Below are 18,081 nucleotides of genomic sequence, written 5' to 3' on the forward strand. Positions count from 1 at the left end.
GAGGACTACCCAGAGAACCTATGCTACTGTGGCACAAGTATCAAAATGTTGACTCAGAATTTGTGGCCATTTCAATTTCCTCATTTAACCTGTGTGAATTGTGATAGTGTCATCGAACTCCTTCCCCAGCCCCATGACCACCATATTGTCCATGACTCCTTGTCACCTTGAACTTCCTCTTTCTGTGCCTATCCTTCCTTTCATGGTAGTAGTTCCTCCTCCTTCATGTACCACAATCCACTTGTGGCCTCTTCCTTCTCCCAGTCCCTCCATCAAAACCTGGTCTCAGAGAGGGATCATAGATATAGATCTCTACATCTAGGGATCTCAAAAGTCATCCAATCTAACCCTCATTTTCCCGTGCCTCCACCTCCTTCCCCCCCGCCTTCCCCTGCCCCTTCAACAGAGTTGAAGAAACTGAGGCCCAAGAAGGTTAAGTGCTTTGCCCAAGGTCACCCAGAGTCACTCAGAGAGTAAGTATCTGAGGTAGGATTTGAACCCAGGTTCTCTGCCTCTAGGATGAGGGCCTGTTTCACTGTTTGATGCCTCCTCAGATCTGCTACCACTCGTCGATGAATTTAAATCACTCTATTACCTCTCCCACAGGGTAGTAATACTTTAAGCAGGGCTATGAGACTTCATTAAAATAATTTCAGGAGTCAGGATAAGGAAGTACTATATTTGGTTTTGTTAGGGAAAGGCATAGTTGAAAGACAAACCACATGGAAGCAACTTTGAGGTTTTGCCTTACACCTCTCAAATTGTCAAAGATGATGAACAGAAACAGCCAGTGCTGGAGGAAACTGAGAAGACAGACATAGTGATACACTCTTGGTGGAGCTGCAAATTGGTTCAGTGGTTCTGAAAAACAATTTAGAATCATGCAACAAAAATCACTGAACTGTTTATACCTGTTGATGCAGTCATACACCCCAAGGAGATCATGACAGAAAGCTCTCCTGCATAACAAAATATTCATAGAAACATCCGCTAGAACAAGGTGAGTGCCCATGATTTGGGCAATGACAAGTAAATTGTGGAAAATGAATTCATAGAATATGACTATAACTTAAGAAAAGAGAGGATATAAGGAATTTAAAGAAACATGGGAAAACTTGCATGAGTTGATAAAGAATGACAAAAGCTGAGCCAAAGAACAATGTATGTGTCTGCAATAACATGTCTGGAAAACAGGACAAAAAGACAGCTAAATTCTAATTAATTTCAATAAACCACCTTGATTTGAGAGAACAGAGGATGAAACATCCCTACTTTTAGTAGAGGCATGAAATATTGTGAGACTCAGTAGATTATCAGTTTTGCTTATCTCTTTTTCTTTGTTACAAAGGAGAGTTCAGTGTGGGGTGGCATATTGGGAAATGACTATAATGTAATAAATAACAGCAAAAAGCAGCAATAACAATAAAAAAAATGGATCATGTAGGCAGCCGCCTATTTTCCCTTTGTACAAGGCTGGTCTTGCCTGAGACTTGTTTGGGGCTGTCTTACAATGAAATTTCTTCATATCTAGGAAACCTTCCCAGCCCACGTTAATCTAAACTCTGAAAGTACTTACTGTCTCATCTGCACCAGTAACTTGTAAAGCGAGGGTCCATGGTTCAAGTCTCTGCTCAGGCAAAAATATTCCTTAAAGAACAGTGTGATGTGATGGAAACAATAGTAGATTTAGAGGTAAAGGACCTGAGTTCAAATCCTAATGTTTAGTCCCTTTATGGTCTCGAAAAAGTATCTTAACTTATCTGGGCCTCACTCCCCACCTCTATAAAATAAGGGGGGTTGGGCTACATGACTTTTAAGGTCCTTTCTAGCTCTAGAGAGACATGCAAAGCACATTTCCAGTTGGGTAATGGGCTCTCTTGAACTCTTCTCTCTCCCAAACTCCCCCATTACTTCCCCCCAGTCACCCACAAACTACAAGCTCATTGATATCCGTGACTCTTCACTCACACCTTCCCATCTACAATCTGTCACCAAATCCTGTCATCCTACCTTCCCTATTAGGAGCACCCTTCTCTCCACTCACACAGCCTGAGGCAGGCCCTCCTCACCTCACTGCTGGACTATTGCAGTAAGAACCAGCTGGTGGTCTGCCTGTCCGGAGACTCTCCCCCATTCCAGTGCAGCCTTCCCTCAGCAGTCAAAGCAATCTTCGTAAATCAGAGGTCTGACCATGTCACCCCCTACTCAGTGAACTTCAGTGGCCCCTTATCACCTCCGGGAATAAATATAAAATCCCCAGATTTTAAAGCCTTTCATGACCTTGCCCCTTCCTTCCTTCCTAAGTTGCTTATACTATGAGCTCCTCTATGTCCGCTATGATCTACCAACACTGGCCTTAATGTTTCTTGAATATGACCCACCATCACCCCACTCTGCCTTTGCACTGGCTGTGCCCCATGCCTGGAATGCACTCCCTCTTCACCTCTACCTCCTGGCTTGCCTGGCTTCTCTCAAGACTATGCTCAAACCCTCCCTTCTGCAGCAGACCTTTACCAGGTCCTTTCACTGCTAAAATTATAGCCAGTTTACCATACACACACACATACATATATGTGTGTGTATATATACATACACATACATATATGTGTATATGCATATATGTTCATATGTATGTACATGTAGGTAGCTGTTTATATGCTGTCACTCTCATTCAATTGTGAGTATCTCATGTGCAGAGATGGGTTTTGCCTTGATTTGTATCCCTACAACTTAGCACAGTATGGCACATAATAGACAATCAATACAATGCTTGTTGACCAAGAGCCTCAGAAAGACAAAGAAAAAGTCATATACAAGAAAGTGTTTACTTTTTCATGTAAATGTATGACAGTGATAATGTTTATTTGTAATGATTTCTTTTTTTAATAAAGAAAATATGAAAAAAGCAAAGGATAGACTCTGATGACAGGTGCACTGGGATGGTTAGGCTCTCTAAGTGGTCAGGCACGCCTGGCCTTCTAACAGCAGGAAGTGACGGGGGTCAGACGGACATTTCAATTCTGCCCTTCTTCTTGATGCCAAGTTCACTGAACCTTCTTGAAGACTTGCTTGCATATGACACCTTGTACCCTCATTTCCTGGAAAGCAAATATGATGCATATATACCATTATTGTTATTATTATCATTGTTATTCCCATTTTACATATGAGAAAACTGAGGCTGAGGAAAGTAAAGTGATTTACTCATGGTCTCATGACTAGTAAGTAATTATGCTGAGACTTCTGACTCCAAGTCCAGTGCTCTTTCCCTTATACTAGACTGTCTTTCAAAAAAGAGAATCCATGGTTTTGTGGGCCTCATGTTGTATACTCACTGAGGTGGTCCTTAGAAGACCAGGAGAAAAACGACTTTCTTTCCACCTCATGCAATCTCAGCTCTTTGCCTTTTGAAGCTCAAGCTGATGCTAATTTTAGTTTGTATTACTCAGTAATCACTAATATGTCAGCTAGGGAGCCACACAATCTGGCCTCTGACACCGATCACACTTGGATTAACTAAAATTCCATCCCAGAGCAAAACTTTATGTATTTCAGAATATGTAAAGTGAACATAATGAAGTTGAAAGCAGAGTTAATGTAATTTATCTGCAGTCTGCCTGGGTTCCCTACTTTAAAGGCAAAATGAATGCAGCAGCAATGCTTGATTTCTCCCCATTCCATCCTGGCCACATACCACATGACAACTGCTACTGTGGGGGAGTGGGGGGCAGGAACAAAGGGAAGGTGCTTGGCCTGTGCTTCAGGAACATACCAGATGCAGCTCATTGCCTTCAATCCAATGTGTCCAGCCTCGGCCTTCCTTCTCCCCTTTCTGCACACACTGGAGTTTGTCACCTTCCCAGCTCACTGTGGTCTGCCAAACAAACACAATGAGTGAATGTGGGGGCAGGGGTGGGGGGTGAATGGAGGACAGAGCCATACTGGGGTTCAAGTGTCCCTTTTATCTACTGTGCTAAACTCATTTTTGTTAAAGGCATTCTGTAGCAACAACCCAGTGGCCATTCTAATCACCCTTTCTAATTAAAAAGCCTAAATCATTAAAAAAAAAAAAGTTATGAAGCACTCTAGAAATTTCATTTAAAAAGAACAATTAGTGACAGAAAAAAAAAAGTCCCGCCTGCTGGAGGTTGACCACCTGATGATATGCAAAAGCTGAGGAAATGGGAGTACCACAGGGGTGAAGGAATTTCTGAACTTGAGTATTAGCATTAGCAGGTGGTGGTGGTTGAATAAACAGCCAATTAGTGTTAAGGCTATTTGTGTTTTTCCTGCATGGTTGTCAAGGGTTGCACTTCTCAGAAGTAGCCACTGTCCCTCTTCAGTCACTTTGTTTAGCATTCATTTCGTACCTAAGTGCAAGATGCTGAGTTGGGCACCAAAAAGGGATGGGAATTCAAAGACAAGCAGGGCAAATACTCCAGTCAAAGAAAGGAGATAGTACATATGCACAAATATCTTTAAGGAATGAAGGATGAACAAGGAAACAGCACATTTTAATGGCTTAAGGGGAAGTAACAACAAAATGCCATGAGAATTCAGAGGAAAAGAAGATCATTTCCCATTCAAGGAATAGGAAAGACTTCATAGAAGAAGTGGCCTTGAAGCTGGGTCCTGAAAGATGAATAGGATTTCAATAAGTGGAAGTGAGAGGGATGGGCATTCGATGACAACTGAAATGGTAATAAAGTAGAAGGCACATTCAGGGAATGGTGAGAAATCCAATTTGATTAGAGGGGTGTAAGGGAAGTCAGAGGCAGCTAGTTGGTGCAGTGGATTAAGCGTTGGGTTTGGAGTCAGGAAGACTCATCTTCATAAGTTCAAATCTGGCTTCAGACACTTACTAGCTTGTGTGACTCTGGGCAAGTCACTTAACTCTGTTTGCCTCAGTTTCCTCATCTGTAAAATGAGCAGGAGAAGGAAATGGCAAACCATTGCAGTATCTTTGCCAAGAAAACCCACAAAGGTTCATGAAGAGTCAGACGTGACTGAACTGAACAACAGAAAAAACAAGAGATGAATTCGAAAGGCAGTTGAGCAGCAGAGAATTTTCACATTTTCTCCTGGGTCTCATCTACCACACCCCCACCTTTTTTTAATAGGGTTACTAATGTGGTAACTCAGGGAAGTGCTGCAAATACAGCTTGTTTAGATTTTAGCCAAGCATTTAATAAAGTATCTTACACCATTGTTGTGGAATTGGTAGACTGATATGGGCTAGACAATCATGAAATAATAGTTAGATGGATTTGAAACTGTTTGAGTGGCTAGACTCAGAGTTGTTAATGGTTCAGTGTCAAACTGAATGACTGAATAAGCATTTATGAAGCACTTATTATATGCCAAGCACTTTAGAGCTTGGGATAGAGTAGAAAAAGCCAGATAGTTTTTTCTATGTTCTCAAGGAACTCACACTCTAATTGAGGAAGACAACACATAAAAGAAAGTTTGTTGGAAGGGCAGATGAAAAGGTCTGCAACTCTGAAGTGCATCAGTAGATGTGACTTATCAGATCTCCAGAGAGTGACACTGGGATGTGGGCTTGGTCCCATGTTGTTTATCATCTATAACACTGACTCGGATAGAAGCACAAGATGGCATGCTCAACAAATTCACGTGACAAAAAATTGTAAGGGATAACTAATACACTGAATGATAGATCAATCATTCCATAAACATTTATTAGGTACCTACTATGCACCAAGTACTGTGGTAAATACTAGAGACACAAAAAGAGGCAAAAGACACCTTCAAGGAGCTCACCATCTAATGAATCAGTGCCAATATCCAAAATGATCTTTACAGACCAGAGCATTGGGCTGAATCTAATGAGATGAAATTCAGAAGGGGTAAATATAAAGTTTTATATTTGAGCCCTAGAAATCAACTTTGCAATGCTGGGATGGGAGGAGGCATACTTGAAGAATGCTTTGGGAAAGATCTGAGAGTTTTATTGGACTCCAAGCTCAATATGAATTAGTAGTGTGATGTAGCAGTCAACAAAGCTAATATGATCTTGGCTTGCATTAAGAGAAAAGTTTGTTGTTGTTGTTGTCCAGTCATTTCAAAATCTTTGTGCCCACGTTTGGGGTTTTCTTGGTAAAGATGCTGGAGTGGTTTGCCATTTCCTTCTCCAGCTTGTTTTACAGATGAAGAAACTGAGGCAAACAGGGTTAAGTGACTTGTTCAAGATCACAGAGCTAGTAAGTGTCTGAGGCCTGATTTGAACCCAAGAAGATGAGTTTTCTTGATCCCAGGCAGGGCATTCTATCCACTAAGCCACATAGCTGCCCTAAGAGGGAAATAGCTTCCAGGGACAGGAGGTGATAGTTCATATATAGTTTGTCCCAGTCAGACCACTTCAGGAGTATTGTGCTCAATTCAATGAAGAGCATGTGGAGGATAGTAACCAAGATGGCAAAGGGCCTTGAGTCCATGCCTGAAGATCTAATGAAGAAGCTAGGAACATTTAGCCCGGAGCAGAGAAGATGCATGGGGGACACAATAGCCTTCTTCAGGCATCTGAAAGGCTTTCATATGCAAGAGGGATGAGATATGTTCTATTCGGCCCTGGAAATGAGAAATAGGAGCAATTCCTAGAAGTTGCCAAGAAATAAATGTGGACTTGATTTCAGGAAAAACTTCCTAAGAATTAGAGATCCCCCCAAAAAGAAAGAAAGAAAGAAAGAAAGAAAGAAAGAAAGAAAGAAAGAAAGAAAGAAAGGAAGGAAGGAAGGAAGGAAGGAAGGAAGGAAAGAAAGAGAAAGAAAGAAAGGAAAAGAAAAGAGCTGTCTTGGAAAGAGGCAGATTCCCTTTTAAGTAAGACAGGATGGCTGCTTGTCAACTACATTATAGAAGAGAATCCTTTTGGGTATATATTGAACTAAATGACTAGAGAACTCCTTTCCAATTCCAAAATACTGTGATTTGTATTTTTGGATATGGCCAATGTGAGAATTTATTTTGCTTGACTATGCGTATTTAATATGAGGGTATTCTTTTGCTTTTTCCTGATGGGGTAGGGTGGAGATAGTGATAAGAAGAAGATTAAACTCTCTCCCACCCTCCTAAAAAACAAAACCAGAGTTTATTGAAGCAGTTTTGAATGCATAGAACAAAACAAAATGAAGTTTAAAAGAAATCACAAACTAATAAGACGGCTTTGGAAGATAAATATTGAATTTATTATATACTTAGAAAAAAGCAAACTGTACATAATAGAGTATCACAATTTCATGTATAATCCTCTTTCTGTGTTCTATTGTACATATGGGAATACTAATCTTACATGGTATTTAAGTTCAAAATAAGAATATACATTTTTAATGTAATGGAATACTATTGTGCTATAAGAAATGATGAACAGGCTGACTTCAGAAAAACTTGGAAAGACTTGTATGGTCTGATGCTAAGTGAAGTGAGCAGAACCAGGAGAATGTTATACACAATAACAGCCACGTTGTGCAATGACTAATATTGATAAATTTAACCCTTCCTAGCAATACAAGGATCTAAGATATCTCCAAAAGCCTCATGATGGAAAATGCTATCCACATCCAAAGAAAAAAACTATGGAGTCTGAATGCAGATTGAAGCACACTATTTGATTTTTTTTTCTTCTGTTGAGTTTTGTTTCATCTTTCTGGTAGTTCCTCCTATTGGTTCTAATTCTTACTTACAATGTGAAAATATGTTTAATAGGAAGTATATGTATAGCACATATCAGATTGCATGCCATCTTGGGGAGGGAGGTTGGGAAGGAGGCGGAGAAAAATTTTAAACTCAAAAGCATATGAAAGTGATTGTTGATAAATCAAAATAAATTAATTTTTAAAAAAAGAATATACATTTTTTAAAAAAATTCTGTTTTTCTGCTTCGTAGTTTTTAACTTTGGGCAAAACTGCAAAGGTAGTAAAAATACTACTGTTTCCTCTAATTTTTGTTGTGTTGTTCTTCAGTTGGGGCCAACCCTTTGTGACCCCAATTTGGGGTTTTCTTGGCAAAAACACTGGTGTGGTTTGCCATTTCCTTCTCCAGTTCATTTGCCAGATGAGGAAACTGAGCCAAACAGGATTATGTGATTTGCCCAGGGTCACACGGCTAGTGAGTATCTGAAGCTGGGTTTGGACTTATGAGGATGAGTCTTTCTGATTCCAAACTCAGTGCTCCATCCACTGTGCAACCTAGAGGGAACTAAGGTTAACCAACTTCTAAGGATTGCTATTAACAACTGGAGTCTAAGAGGCCCTCGTGGGGGGAAGGGAAAATAATATCTATCATCTAAGACACTCAAGCATTCAGTCATTCAGGGGTCTTTGAAAATCCTACAACAGAGCACAAATGAAACAAGTCACATTCCCCAAATCAACTGGTTTCCATTGTCTGACTTTGAAAATAATCACCTGATAGCCGATTATTCTCAAGTCCCCAGGTGAACTTTGACCACTGTGCTTGGCTCTGGGTCTCCACACCTCCTCCAGGTCTGTTCCAGATCTATTCTGTGCCTTCTTTACTTATTAGACCATCACCTCTGCCTCCTCCCCACTAGACACTTGGACTCTGACCCTGGGTCTCCCAACTCAGAAAAGTGAGCTTTTGCCCTATCTTGCCAGAGGTTCAGGCCTCCATATCACTGCTGCTCCTGATCAAATCATGCCATTTGTTCTCCCCTTTTCTCCCAGTCCTCCTTTGTAGCTATCTTTTGTGTATTGTTTCTCCTATTAGAATGTAAGCTCCTTGTGGGTAGGGCTTACTTTGCTCATTTGTACTTGTATCCTGTACACATATAGTAAACAGGAGATACAATCAACAAATAAGCACCTAGGTGGTACAGTGGATAGAGCACTGGGCCTAAAGTCAGAAAGACCTGGGTTCAAATCCAGCTTATACATTTATTAGCTGTGAAACATTGGAGAAATCAGTTAACTTCACTGGAGTTCTCCAACTAACATTGGAAAAATCAGTTTCTTCAACTGTAAAATGGGGATAATAATAGTACTTACTTCCCAGGGTTGTTGTGAGGATTAAATGTGATAATATTTGTAAAGTATTTAGCACAGTGCCTGGGCACACAGTAAACACTATATAAATGCTAGTTATTATTAAGTGATTAACAAGTCCCTTATCTAGTCCTCACTACTATTCAGATTACTCAATTCATTAATATTTCCTCTAACTTTAACAAGATTGTTAAGAGATAGCTATGCTACATAGGAACAGATTGGTTGAGTAAGCAAGGACAGATAGAACTCAATGTTATAATCAAATAAAATTTAGAAAGAAGTTAATCTGACAAGGTTTTAGTAATATGCATAACCCTTATATATAAACATCTGGTAATTAGAGATGAGTGTTAAGCAGCAGAAATGGTCTTAACTCATATGATTTTTGTACCTTCACCCCAAGCATGGATTTAGAGGTGTAAGAGACCTTAGAAGCCATAGGGTCTAGCCCTTTCACTTTACAGATGAGGAAACTGAGGCAAAGAGAAGTTAACTGACTTGCCCAGGCTCTCAGAAGCAGTAAGTATGTGATGTGGGATTTGAACTCGGTCTTCCTGACTCCTAGTCTAGTTCCTTATTTTCTACATCAAGCAATTATGGGTTTATCTGAGGGAAGGACTGGGGAGCAGAGAACTAGGTAAAACAGGAAAATGTTCTGAGTTGCCTAGGAAGGTTCCTAGATCCCCCAAGCTAGAAGAAACGCATGCCCTTCTATTTTTCAGTAGTTTGGGTGTTCCTATAATCCCTCTCCATGCTGGACTCCTGCCTTTCCTGGCTTTCTCTCTCATGCTTCATGTCCAGGTATTTTCATTTCCTCCCTTCTTAGGGTTCCTTTTATGTGTTGTCCCATTAGAATGCAAGCTCCTTGAGGGCAGGTACTAACTTACTTTTGGCTTGTATTTCTATTCCTAGTGCTTAACACAGTGCCTGGCACATAGTAATTGCTTGATACATACTTGTTGACTTGACTGGCTAGCAGGGACACCCTCACCTAGGTATTAGGAGTCAGGAGAGGGAAGATATTGGAGTCCAGAGACACTGAGTTGTGGCCCATTCCTGTGAGGTAGGTGGGAGTTGAAAATCAGATCATGGAAGTCAGAAGGGGCAGCATAGGCCTCCCTCAGGCTCTAGAGATGAAATTGGTTATAGTGAGGGAGGGGGTGTGGAAAGAGGCGGGGTACAAAAAGCAGAATAGTAGCCAATGTCTTTCTTCAAAAAAGTAGCAAGTTGAAGAGGGAAGAAGTCTCAGGAGAGAAAGTTCTTTTCTTTCTCCCCTTCATCCTTTCTCCTCTGTCACAAAGAAGATCCTTTCTTTTCAGGAGTTAGCCTTACGTAGAATACAGTGACTCACATATATGACTTAAAGGAAGGCTCCTTGCTCCAGTGCAGAACCTTGTCCCACATTGAGTAAAATTATTCTATTTCAAAATTAATCTGAACTAATAAACAAATACCCCTGAGAGAGTTAAGGGAGACGCTATCAGTCATTCCCACTTTCAGGTGACAGCTTATGCTGCCCAAGTTGCTTAGACCTGGCAGTGGCCCTATAGGGCAGGACTATAGGAATAACTTTGGGCCTTGGATCCAGAGTTGGGTGAATGGGGGAGGTGAGACTGAGGCCTGGAGCATCCCCTAGTCATTAACTCCTCAATAGCCAATAGTGGGATGGGTCAGATTAGAGAGAACACCGGATTGGGAGTCAGGAAATCGGATTCCAATCACTGACCCTGTCGATGAAGAGCTAACTTTATGATGTTTCAAAAATCACATCTCATCTATAACATGAGGGGCTCTTTTCAACTCTGATATGTGATTGTTTTACCCTCTCATTTCCTCCTCCCCAGTCTCTGCCATAACCAGTTTCTTCTTCCTCCCCCCACCTGCCAGGCCTGAGTCTGTACTGGGTGCTTAGTGAATACATATGGTCTGAGAGAAGTTGAAGTTTGAGTCAACTTAGCAATAAAATTTCTAAGAGATGAGTTCTTAAATTTTTTTGTGGAATGGACCCCTTGGGCAGTCTGGTGAAACCTTTGAACCTCTTTTCAGATAATGTTTTTAATGCATAAAATAAAGTACATAAAAGATTATAAAGGAAACCAATTATATGAAAATACCATTATCAAAATATATGTGTATATATGTATATATTTATTACATGAAGGGGAATAATGTATATATAGTTTACATGTATTGTTCAGTCGCTTCAATTATATCAACTCTTTGTGACCCCATTTTGAGGTTTTCTTGGCAAAGATACTGGAGTGTTTTGCCATTTCCTTCTCTAGCTCATTTTACAGATGAGGAAATTGAGGCAAACAGGGTTAAGTGATTTGCCCAGGGTCACACAGCTACTAAGTGTCTGAGGCCAGATTTGAACTCAGGAAGATGAGTCTTCTTGATTCCAAACCTAATGCTCTATCCACTACACCACCTGCCTGTTTATATGTATATTAAATATACACATACACACACATATATACACATACAAACTCCTCAGCCTGGCATTTAAAGCCCTCCACAAATTGGTTTGAGCCTAGCTTTTCTGACTTATTTGACATTACTTCCCTTCACACATTATGTGTTTCAGCCAAAACAATTTACTATAGCCATTCTGCAAACTTTCATTCCCTCTCTCATATATGCCATGTCTGTGCCTTGTCACAAAATATCTCCCTCTCTGAGAATTCCCTCCTTACCTCACCTCTTAAAGTCCCTAGCTTCCCTCAAAGTTCAGCTCAGGTGCTAAGTCCTATGAAAACTCTCCCTTCCTCCCTTCCTTTTTACCTGCCTTTCTTCTTTCCTCTTTTTATTTCCTTCAATACTTCTTTCCTCCCTCTCCCTTTCTTTTCTCCTCCCTCCTTTTCTTCCTTTTCCTTCTTTCTCCCTCTTTCCTTCTTTCTCTCCTCTGTCCTTCCTTCTTTCCCTCCTTTCTTTCCTGTCTTCCTTCCTTCCTTCCCTTCTCTCTTTCCTTCCTTCTTTCCTTCCTTCCTTCCTTCCTTCTCTGAATGACCTTGGCCAAGTCATTTTCATTCTCTGAGCCTTAATTTCCTCAATTGTAAAATGATAGGGTTGGACTTGGTGATCTCTCGTCCTATCCAATTCTGACATTTTATGATGAACTTATGAATCTATTCAATATTCTATCAATCTAGCATTCTCTCTGCTATCTTTTTTTTTTATCTTATCCATGTTTTAGAACTTTGATCCAAAACACTCACGTATTGGATCTTTGGATCAACTACTGCCTCTACTGACTGGATTAAAGCATGCAGAAATACAGACCATGGAAGGAGGAGATTTTTCACTGGCTAGAAAATGCTAAGAAGGATTTTGTTTTGGTCTATAAATTGTCTGGTTTGTCTTTCCACTATGATTCTCAATCATGGAAGAATTCTTTCAGGTTCATCCAGACAACTTACAAATGTGCACCATTGATCAAAAGGAGAACTAGGCAAAAAAGTATTAATGGTTCTCTATCTCTTATTCTTCCACCACTAAAAAAACAAACGACAACAACAACAACCCATATCTTAAATACCATGTCTTTCACAAAGCCTTCCTGGATGCCCTCATTGATAGTAACCTTTCCATTTGGACTTCATATAGTATTTTTTTATCAAATAATATTGTGCATTATTTTTATCTAGCTTTATATTTTCTCTTTGTATCAGACTAAGTTCCATGAGGTCAGGCGCTATGTCTCCCCCCACCCCCCCCCACTTAATAGTATTTTATTTTTTCCAATTACATGTAAAGATAGTTTTTGACATTCACTTTTATAAGATTTGTGTTCCACATTTTTTTCTCCCTCCCTCCCTCCCTTCTCCCCTCATCAAAATGGCAAACAATCTGATATAGGCTATACATGTACAACCTTATTAAACATATTTCCACATTAGTCATGTAGTGAAAGAACAATCAGAACAAAAAGGAAAAACCATGAGAAAGGAAAAAAAAGAGAGAAAATAGTATGCTTCTATCTGCATTCAGACTCCATAGTTCTTTCTCTAGATGTGTATAGCATTTTCCATCATGAGTCTTTTGGAAGCTGAAAAGAGCTATATCTATCAAAGCTGGTCATTGAACCATGTTGTTGTAACTGTGCACAATGTTCTCCTGGTTCTGCTCACTTCACTCAGCATCAGTTCATATAAGTCTTTCCAGGTTTTTCTGAAATCTGCCTGCTCATCACTTCTTATAGAACAGCAGTATTCCATTACATTCATATATCACAACTTGTTCAGCTATTCCCCAGTTGATAAGTATCCCCTCAATTTCCAATTCTTTGCCACCACAAAAAGAGCTGCTATAAATATTTTTGTACATGTGGGTCCTTTTCCTTTTTTTTATGATCTCTTCGAGAGACAGACCTAGTAGCAGTATTGCTGGATCAAAGGGTATGCACAGTTTTACAGTTCAGGGGCTATGTCTTAATAAATTTTGTACCTTCTCCAGTGCCTAGTCCAGTGATTGGTAAGTAATTTGCATATAGTAGATGTTTAACCAATGTTTGTTGAGTTAAATTGAATTGAAAAAAGTATTGATAGAATTGACAGTGGGTAAGCTGAACCATTTTGTAAGTAGGCTGACACATTAAATTTGGAATGGGCAAAGAATGACTAATGACAGAAGAACAATTAGCTAATTTGTGAACTGATCTTACACTTATACTTTTATTCTATGGACTAATTTTTAAATTATATTAAATTAAATTAGATCTTACTTCGATTAGTACCCATCAACATATGCATACTTATTGAACTATATGAATCTTGCTTATAAGAATACAAATACTTTATCAATGGCCAGAATCAAGTTTTTATATGAATACTTAGTTTTGGGAATCAAAGTATTAGCAGTATGAATTTGCTAATTGCTTAATCTTATTTCAACCAAGATATGTATACACACACACGCACACACACACACACATACACACACACACACACACACACACATTTTTCCAAATTATTAGAGCAAGAACAGATATTAGAGCTCTAGACCACCTTTCATCTTATAGCTGATGAAACTTGGGCCCATTGAAGTTGTGATTTCCCCAAGTTAAATACCTAGCTAGTGGCAGAGTTTAGGCTGTCGAAGCCCCAAGTAGCCCTCTAGATACTCAAGGACAGCCCTTTGACTGAATCCAAATTTCACTGAACAAATCCCCTTAATAAAAAGATTTGTTCTGTAAAACTTGGACCCAGTCAAAAAGCCTCACCCAAGGACACAGAAGGCCTTATGTCACCTTCTGTCACATATGAGGCCACAGGTTCTCCACCCCTAGGTTAGGCCCTAACCCAAGACTCCTGATTCAGCCCAGTTCTCTCTCAACTAATATAGGTAGAAACAAGAGACTCATAGGTGTTGAAGGGAACTTGAGTATTTACTTAATATTAATCCATCCTACTGCTTTCAATCAAGAACATACCTACTACTAATTATGTTAACTTGGGGCAAATTGCTTCACATCTTTGGATCTCAGTTTATTCACTGATAAAATGAGAAGTGTGGACCACAAAATCTCTAAGATCTTATGAGAATGTGAGCCCTGTAAGATTATGAGGGAAGGAGACTATGTTATGTAATTGATGCATGCTATATGCATTTTAAAAAATTATTATTACAAATACACATAATGTGAAGGATCTCGCTCTATGGGGAGGATTCAAAACACAAGTAAACTGCAGTATCCTGAGACAAGGAAGTGGTTAGAGGCCATAAATGGTCTCTATCAAGGTCAAGTGATCAATACCCACTTACTTCAAAATCTATTGGTCAGCTTAGCTCAGAGGAGAGCTAGAAATGGGCCACCAGAACATCAGGTTGGGAGGGAGGAAGAGTCTATTATGGCAACCACATTAGGGGGCCAACTTTAAGAAGAGGCATGATTAAGGCCTATACTCTAGGCACTGATGCCACACTCCCTAACATCAGTGTAAAACAATGAGTAGAAGAGACAATTTTACCACCCAGGGCAGAGTTAACCACTGTAATTCAACTGTGGCAATTGTCTTTAGGTGGACCAACCAAGAAGAAATAGAGAGGATAGGAAGGTAGGGTAAAGAATATGGAAAGTATGGCCACAGGAGAAAGAGGAAGGCCTAAAATCCCAGATAGGGATAGTATCTTGTCTGGGAGTCACAGAAGTGGGGGGAAAGGATGAGGAATCTCATTCAGTTCCAGGACCAAGGATTCTAGAGTGAGGGAACACTTCCAAACTGTGTATTCCTAAAGCCAATGAGAACAAGTTCAATTGTCAAACACATAGGAAAAAAGTTCCTGCCCAAGGTCCTGGCTTCCCAACCACATAGTTAAAGGTAAGAAAGGAAACAAACATTCTAAGTGCCTACTATGTGCCAGGCAATGGGACCAAGCAGTTTACAAATATTATCTCATTTGATACCTCACAACAACCCTGGGAGATGGGTGCTGGTTTTGTTTCTATTTTACAGTTGAGGAAAGCAAGGCAGACAGAGGATAAGTGACTTGCATAGGGTCACATAGCTAGTTAGTGTCTGAAATCAGATTTGAACTCATGTCTTCCTGACTCCAGGCCCAGAGCTCTATCCACTGCATCATCTAATTGCCTCTAGCAAGAGGATTTTAGAAGGCTGAGAAAAGTCAACCAGCCTTGCAAATCAAATCCACTAGACTACAGCTCCAAGAATAAAACCATACAGGCTAATTGGGATGCAACAGGCTGCTCAGAATGAGCAAGGCCTGGTTCCCTGCAGCTGATTTGTAGTACTAGATTACCTGTAAGAACTTCATAGCTTGTAAAATTGACCCTGTGATGCTTTGTGATCCCTTTTAAAATGCCAAGGAGAGTGATACCACTGCCTTTGAGGAGGGCATAAGGGAAAACAGGGGAAAAATGCTCCCCACCTTCAATGTAGAGAGGGCAGAGATTATGGATGAGAATATTATACATATCATACATCAGGTATATTTGCTCTGTTAGCTATTTTTGCTTAACTGTTTTTTTCTAATCACAAAGGAAGAAGATATGTGATTATGATATTTAAAAAAATTAAACAGTAACAAATGTATTATAAAAAATCATTTTTATAAAGGAAAAGGGGAAAAAACCTTAAAATGGAGCTGGAAGCTAGAGAACCTGAGGGGAAATAGTGGCAACAAAAAATGATTAAACTTTCCTTTTCTCTAATGCTTAAGGGCAGAGAAACAGAATGGCTCCCATTTCCTCAGTCCCAGGTGGGCTATATCTAAAGATGAGGTCAGTGAGAAGGATAAGGCTAGTTGCCAAAAGTCCCTGAAGGGAGGCAAATTTGTGCAGTTAGTCAAAGAACTCTCCCACTTTCCCTTTCAGGTCCTTCCTTCTCCCCTTCTGTGACCTCCACTGCCATCATTCAATCAACAACACTGAGTGAGTAGAACCCCCCCAGTGGTATTCTACTCCACTGCAGTCCCTTCCTCTCCAACCTCCTCCAACAGTTTTCCTCTCCTCCTCCCCTCACTGCAATCTAATTGCCTTGTATTCCATTCTCTCAGGGCTTTGTTCTCCGTTAACAGCTGTAGAACACATACAAACATATACTGCAAGAACAAAATGAATATGTGACCCGAATATGCAAGATCACACCATTAAAAAAAAATCTTAGAAAACAACAAAATTAGGTACCTTTCACAGCAATGACTACAGAGAGAAGTCTGAACAGAAACGGGATCACAATGCCTCCCAGGTGCTATTCCTCCTGGGAGCCTTTTGGAGACACAATGTCCAAATGCACCATATTCAGTATGGTTTAATTGAACAAATACTTATTAAATTGCTTACTTTCTGCAAGGTAGAGTACTAGGGTTTAGAGATGCAAAAATGAAAGAGAAATAATTCCTGCCCTCAAGGAGCTTACATATTACATGAGATTAGGAATGCAACAAGTATGTAATTATGAAAATAAAAGGTACTTGGAAGAATGGGTCAGGAAAGCTTTCCAGGAGATCATGCTAGAACTAAGCCTTGAAGATAAGGATTGTGAGAAGCAGAGAACAAGATGGAGTAGGTTCTAGATACGGTGGGAAACACGCAAATGCATGGAGGCAGAAGTGAGAATGGTGAGTTGGGGAAGCAATTAGTAACCCAATTTGGCTGGAACAGAAAGTGTTTGAAAGGATTTGAGTAGTGTGAAATAAGGCTGCAAAAGCAGATTGCTGCCGAATTGTCGAGGACCCTGAATGCCACGGAAGAAATCTGCCTTTTGTTCTAGAGGTAATAATGAGCGATTGGAGGCTTTTGAGTAGAGGAGTGAAATGGCCAGATTATGCCTTAGAAAGGTCATTATGGTGGTTGTGTGGATGACTAACTGAGGGGAGAGACTGGAGACAGTTAGGAGCCTATTGCAATACTCCAAAAGAGGGGTATTGAAGGCCTGAATTAGAGTAGAGGAAAGGTAAGTGGAGGGAAAGGGGGTGTTATATGCTTCAAGAATAGTAACCAAGTCTAGACACATCATACAGCCTGAGTGGGAAGGGAACCTTCAGACCACTGAGGCCAAGAGAGGTGACTTAATCTGCTTAAGGTCACAAAGGTAGTGAGTAGCCGAGATGAGATCTGAACCCAGGTCCCCTCTCTACATTTCCAGTGCTCTTTCCACACCATATGGCATTTCCGTGAACTAAGGAGGTCTCGCCCATAGACAATACTTCAGAAATATTTATTGAGTTGAATATGTTGCACTTTGGTCCTATGGGGATTGAAAGTTAAAATGAAATAAAACCCACATGTAGTTTCACTAAGCACAATCTCCTCAAGGAAAGTGAGGTGTCTTCTGGACTCTCTCTTTTTTTTTTTTATTATTTCTGATTGCACTTGCTCATCAAGGCTGGGTTTAAAAAAAAACCCCACATATAGCCATTGCCCTTTCTTTTATTAAAATTTAGAGATTCAGAAAAGGACCCTGCATGGAGTCTACCAAGCCATGAGACAGAGATCACTGAGACTTTGCCTTGCTTGAGAAACTTAATTAGTCTTTGTTTAACTAGAATATTTGTTTAGTGGCTCCCAACAGATAGCTACTATTAATCTTAGAATGCAAT

General features: G+C 40.0%; 1 protein-coding gene across 1 annotated transcript in view; it reads right to left on the minus strand.

Moving 5' to 3' along the window:
* Nucleotides 1–2,837: 2,837 nt before the first annotated feature.
* Nucleotides 2,838–18,081, minus strand: part of RBP1 (retinol binding protein 1) — a 41,765-nt gene continuing 26,521 nt past the window's right edge. Inside the window, exons 3-4 of the mRNA XM_027845238.1 lie at nucleotides 3,773–3,874; nucleotides 2,838–3,098 (exon numbers count right to left, since the gene is read on the minus strand). Of these exons, the coding sequence (XP_027701039.1) occupies nucleotides 3,045–3,098; nucleotides 3,773–3,874 (156 nt within the window). The 3' untranslated portion in view covers nucleotides 2,838–3,044. The remainder of the gene's footprint in view (nucleotides 3,099–3,772; nucleotides 3,875–18,081) is intronic.

Source organism: Vombatus ursinus, unplaced genomic scaffold (genome assembly GCF_900497805.2).
Source record: "Vombatus ursinus unplaced genomic scaffold, bare-nosed wombat genome assembly UNPS02014959.1, whole genome shotgun sequence".
NCBI classification, from domain to species: Eukaryota; Metazoa; Chordata; class Mammalia; order Diprotodontia; family Vombatidae; genus Vombatus; species Vombatus ursinus.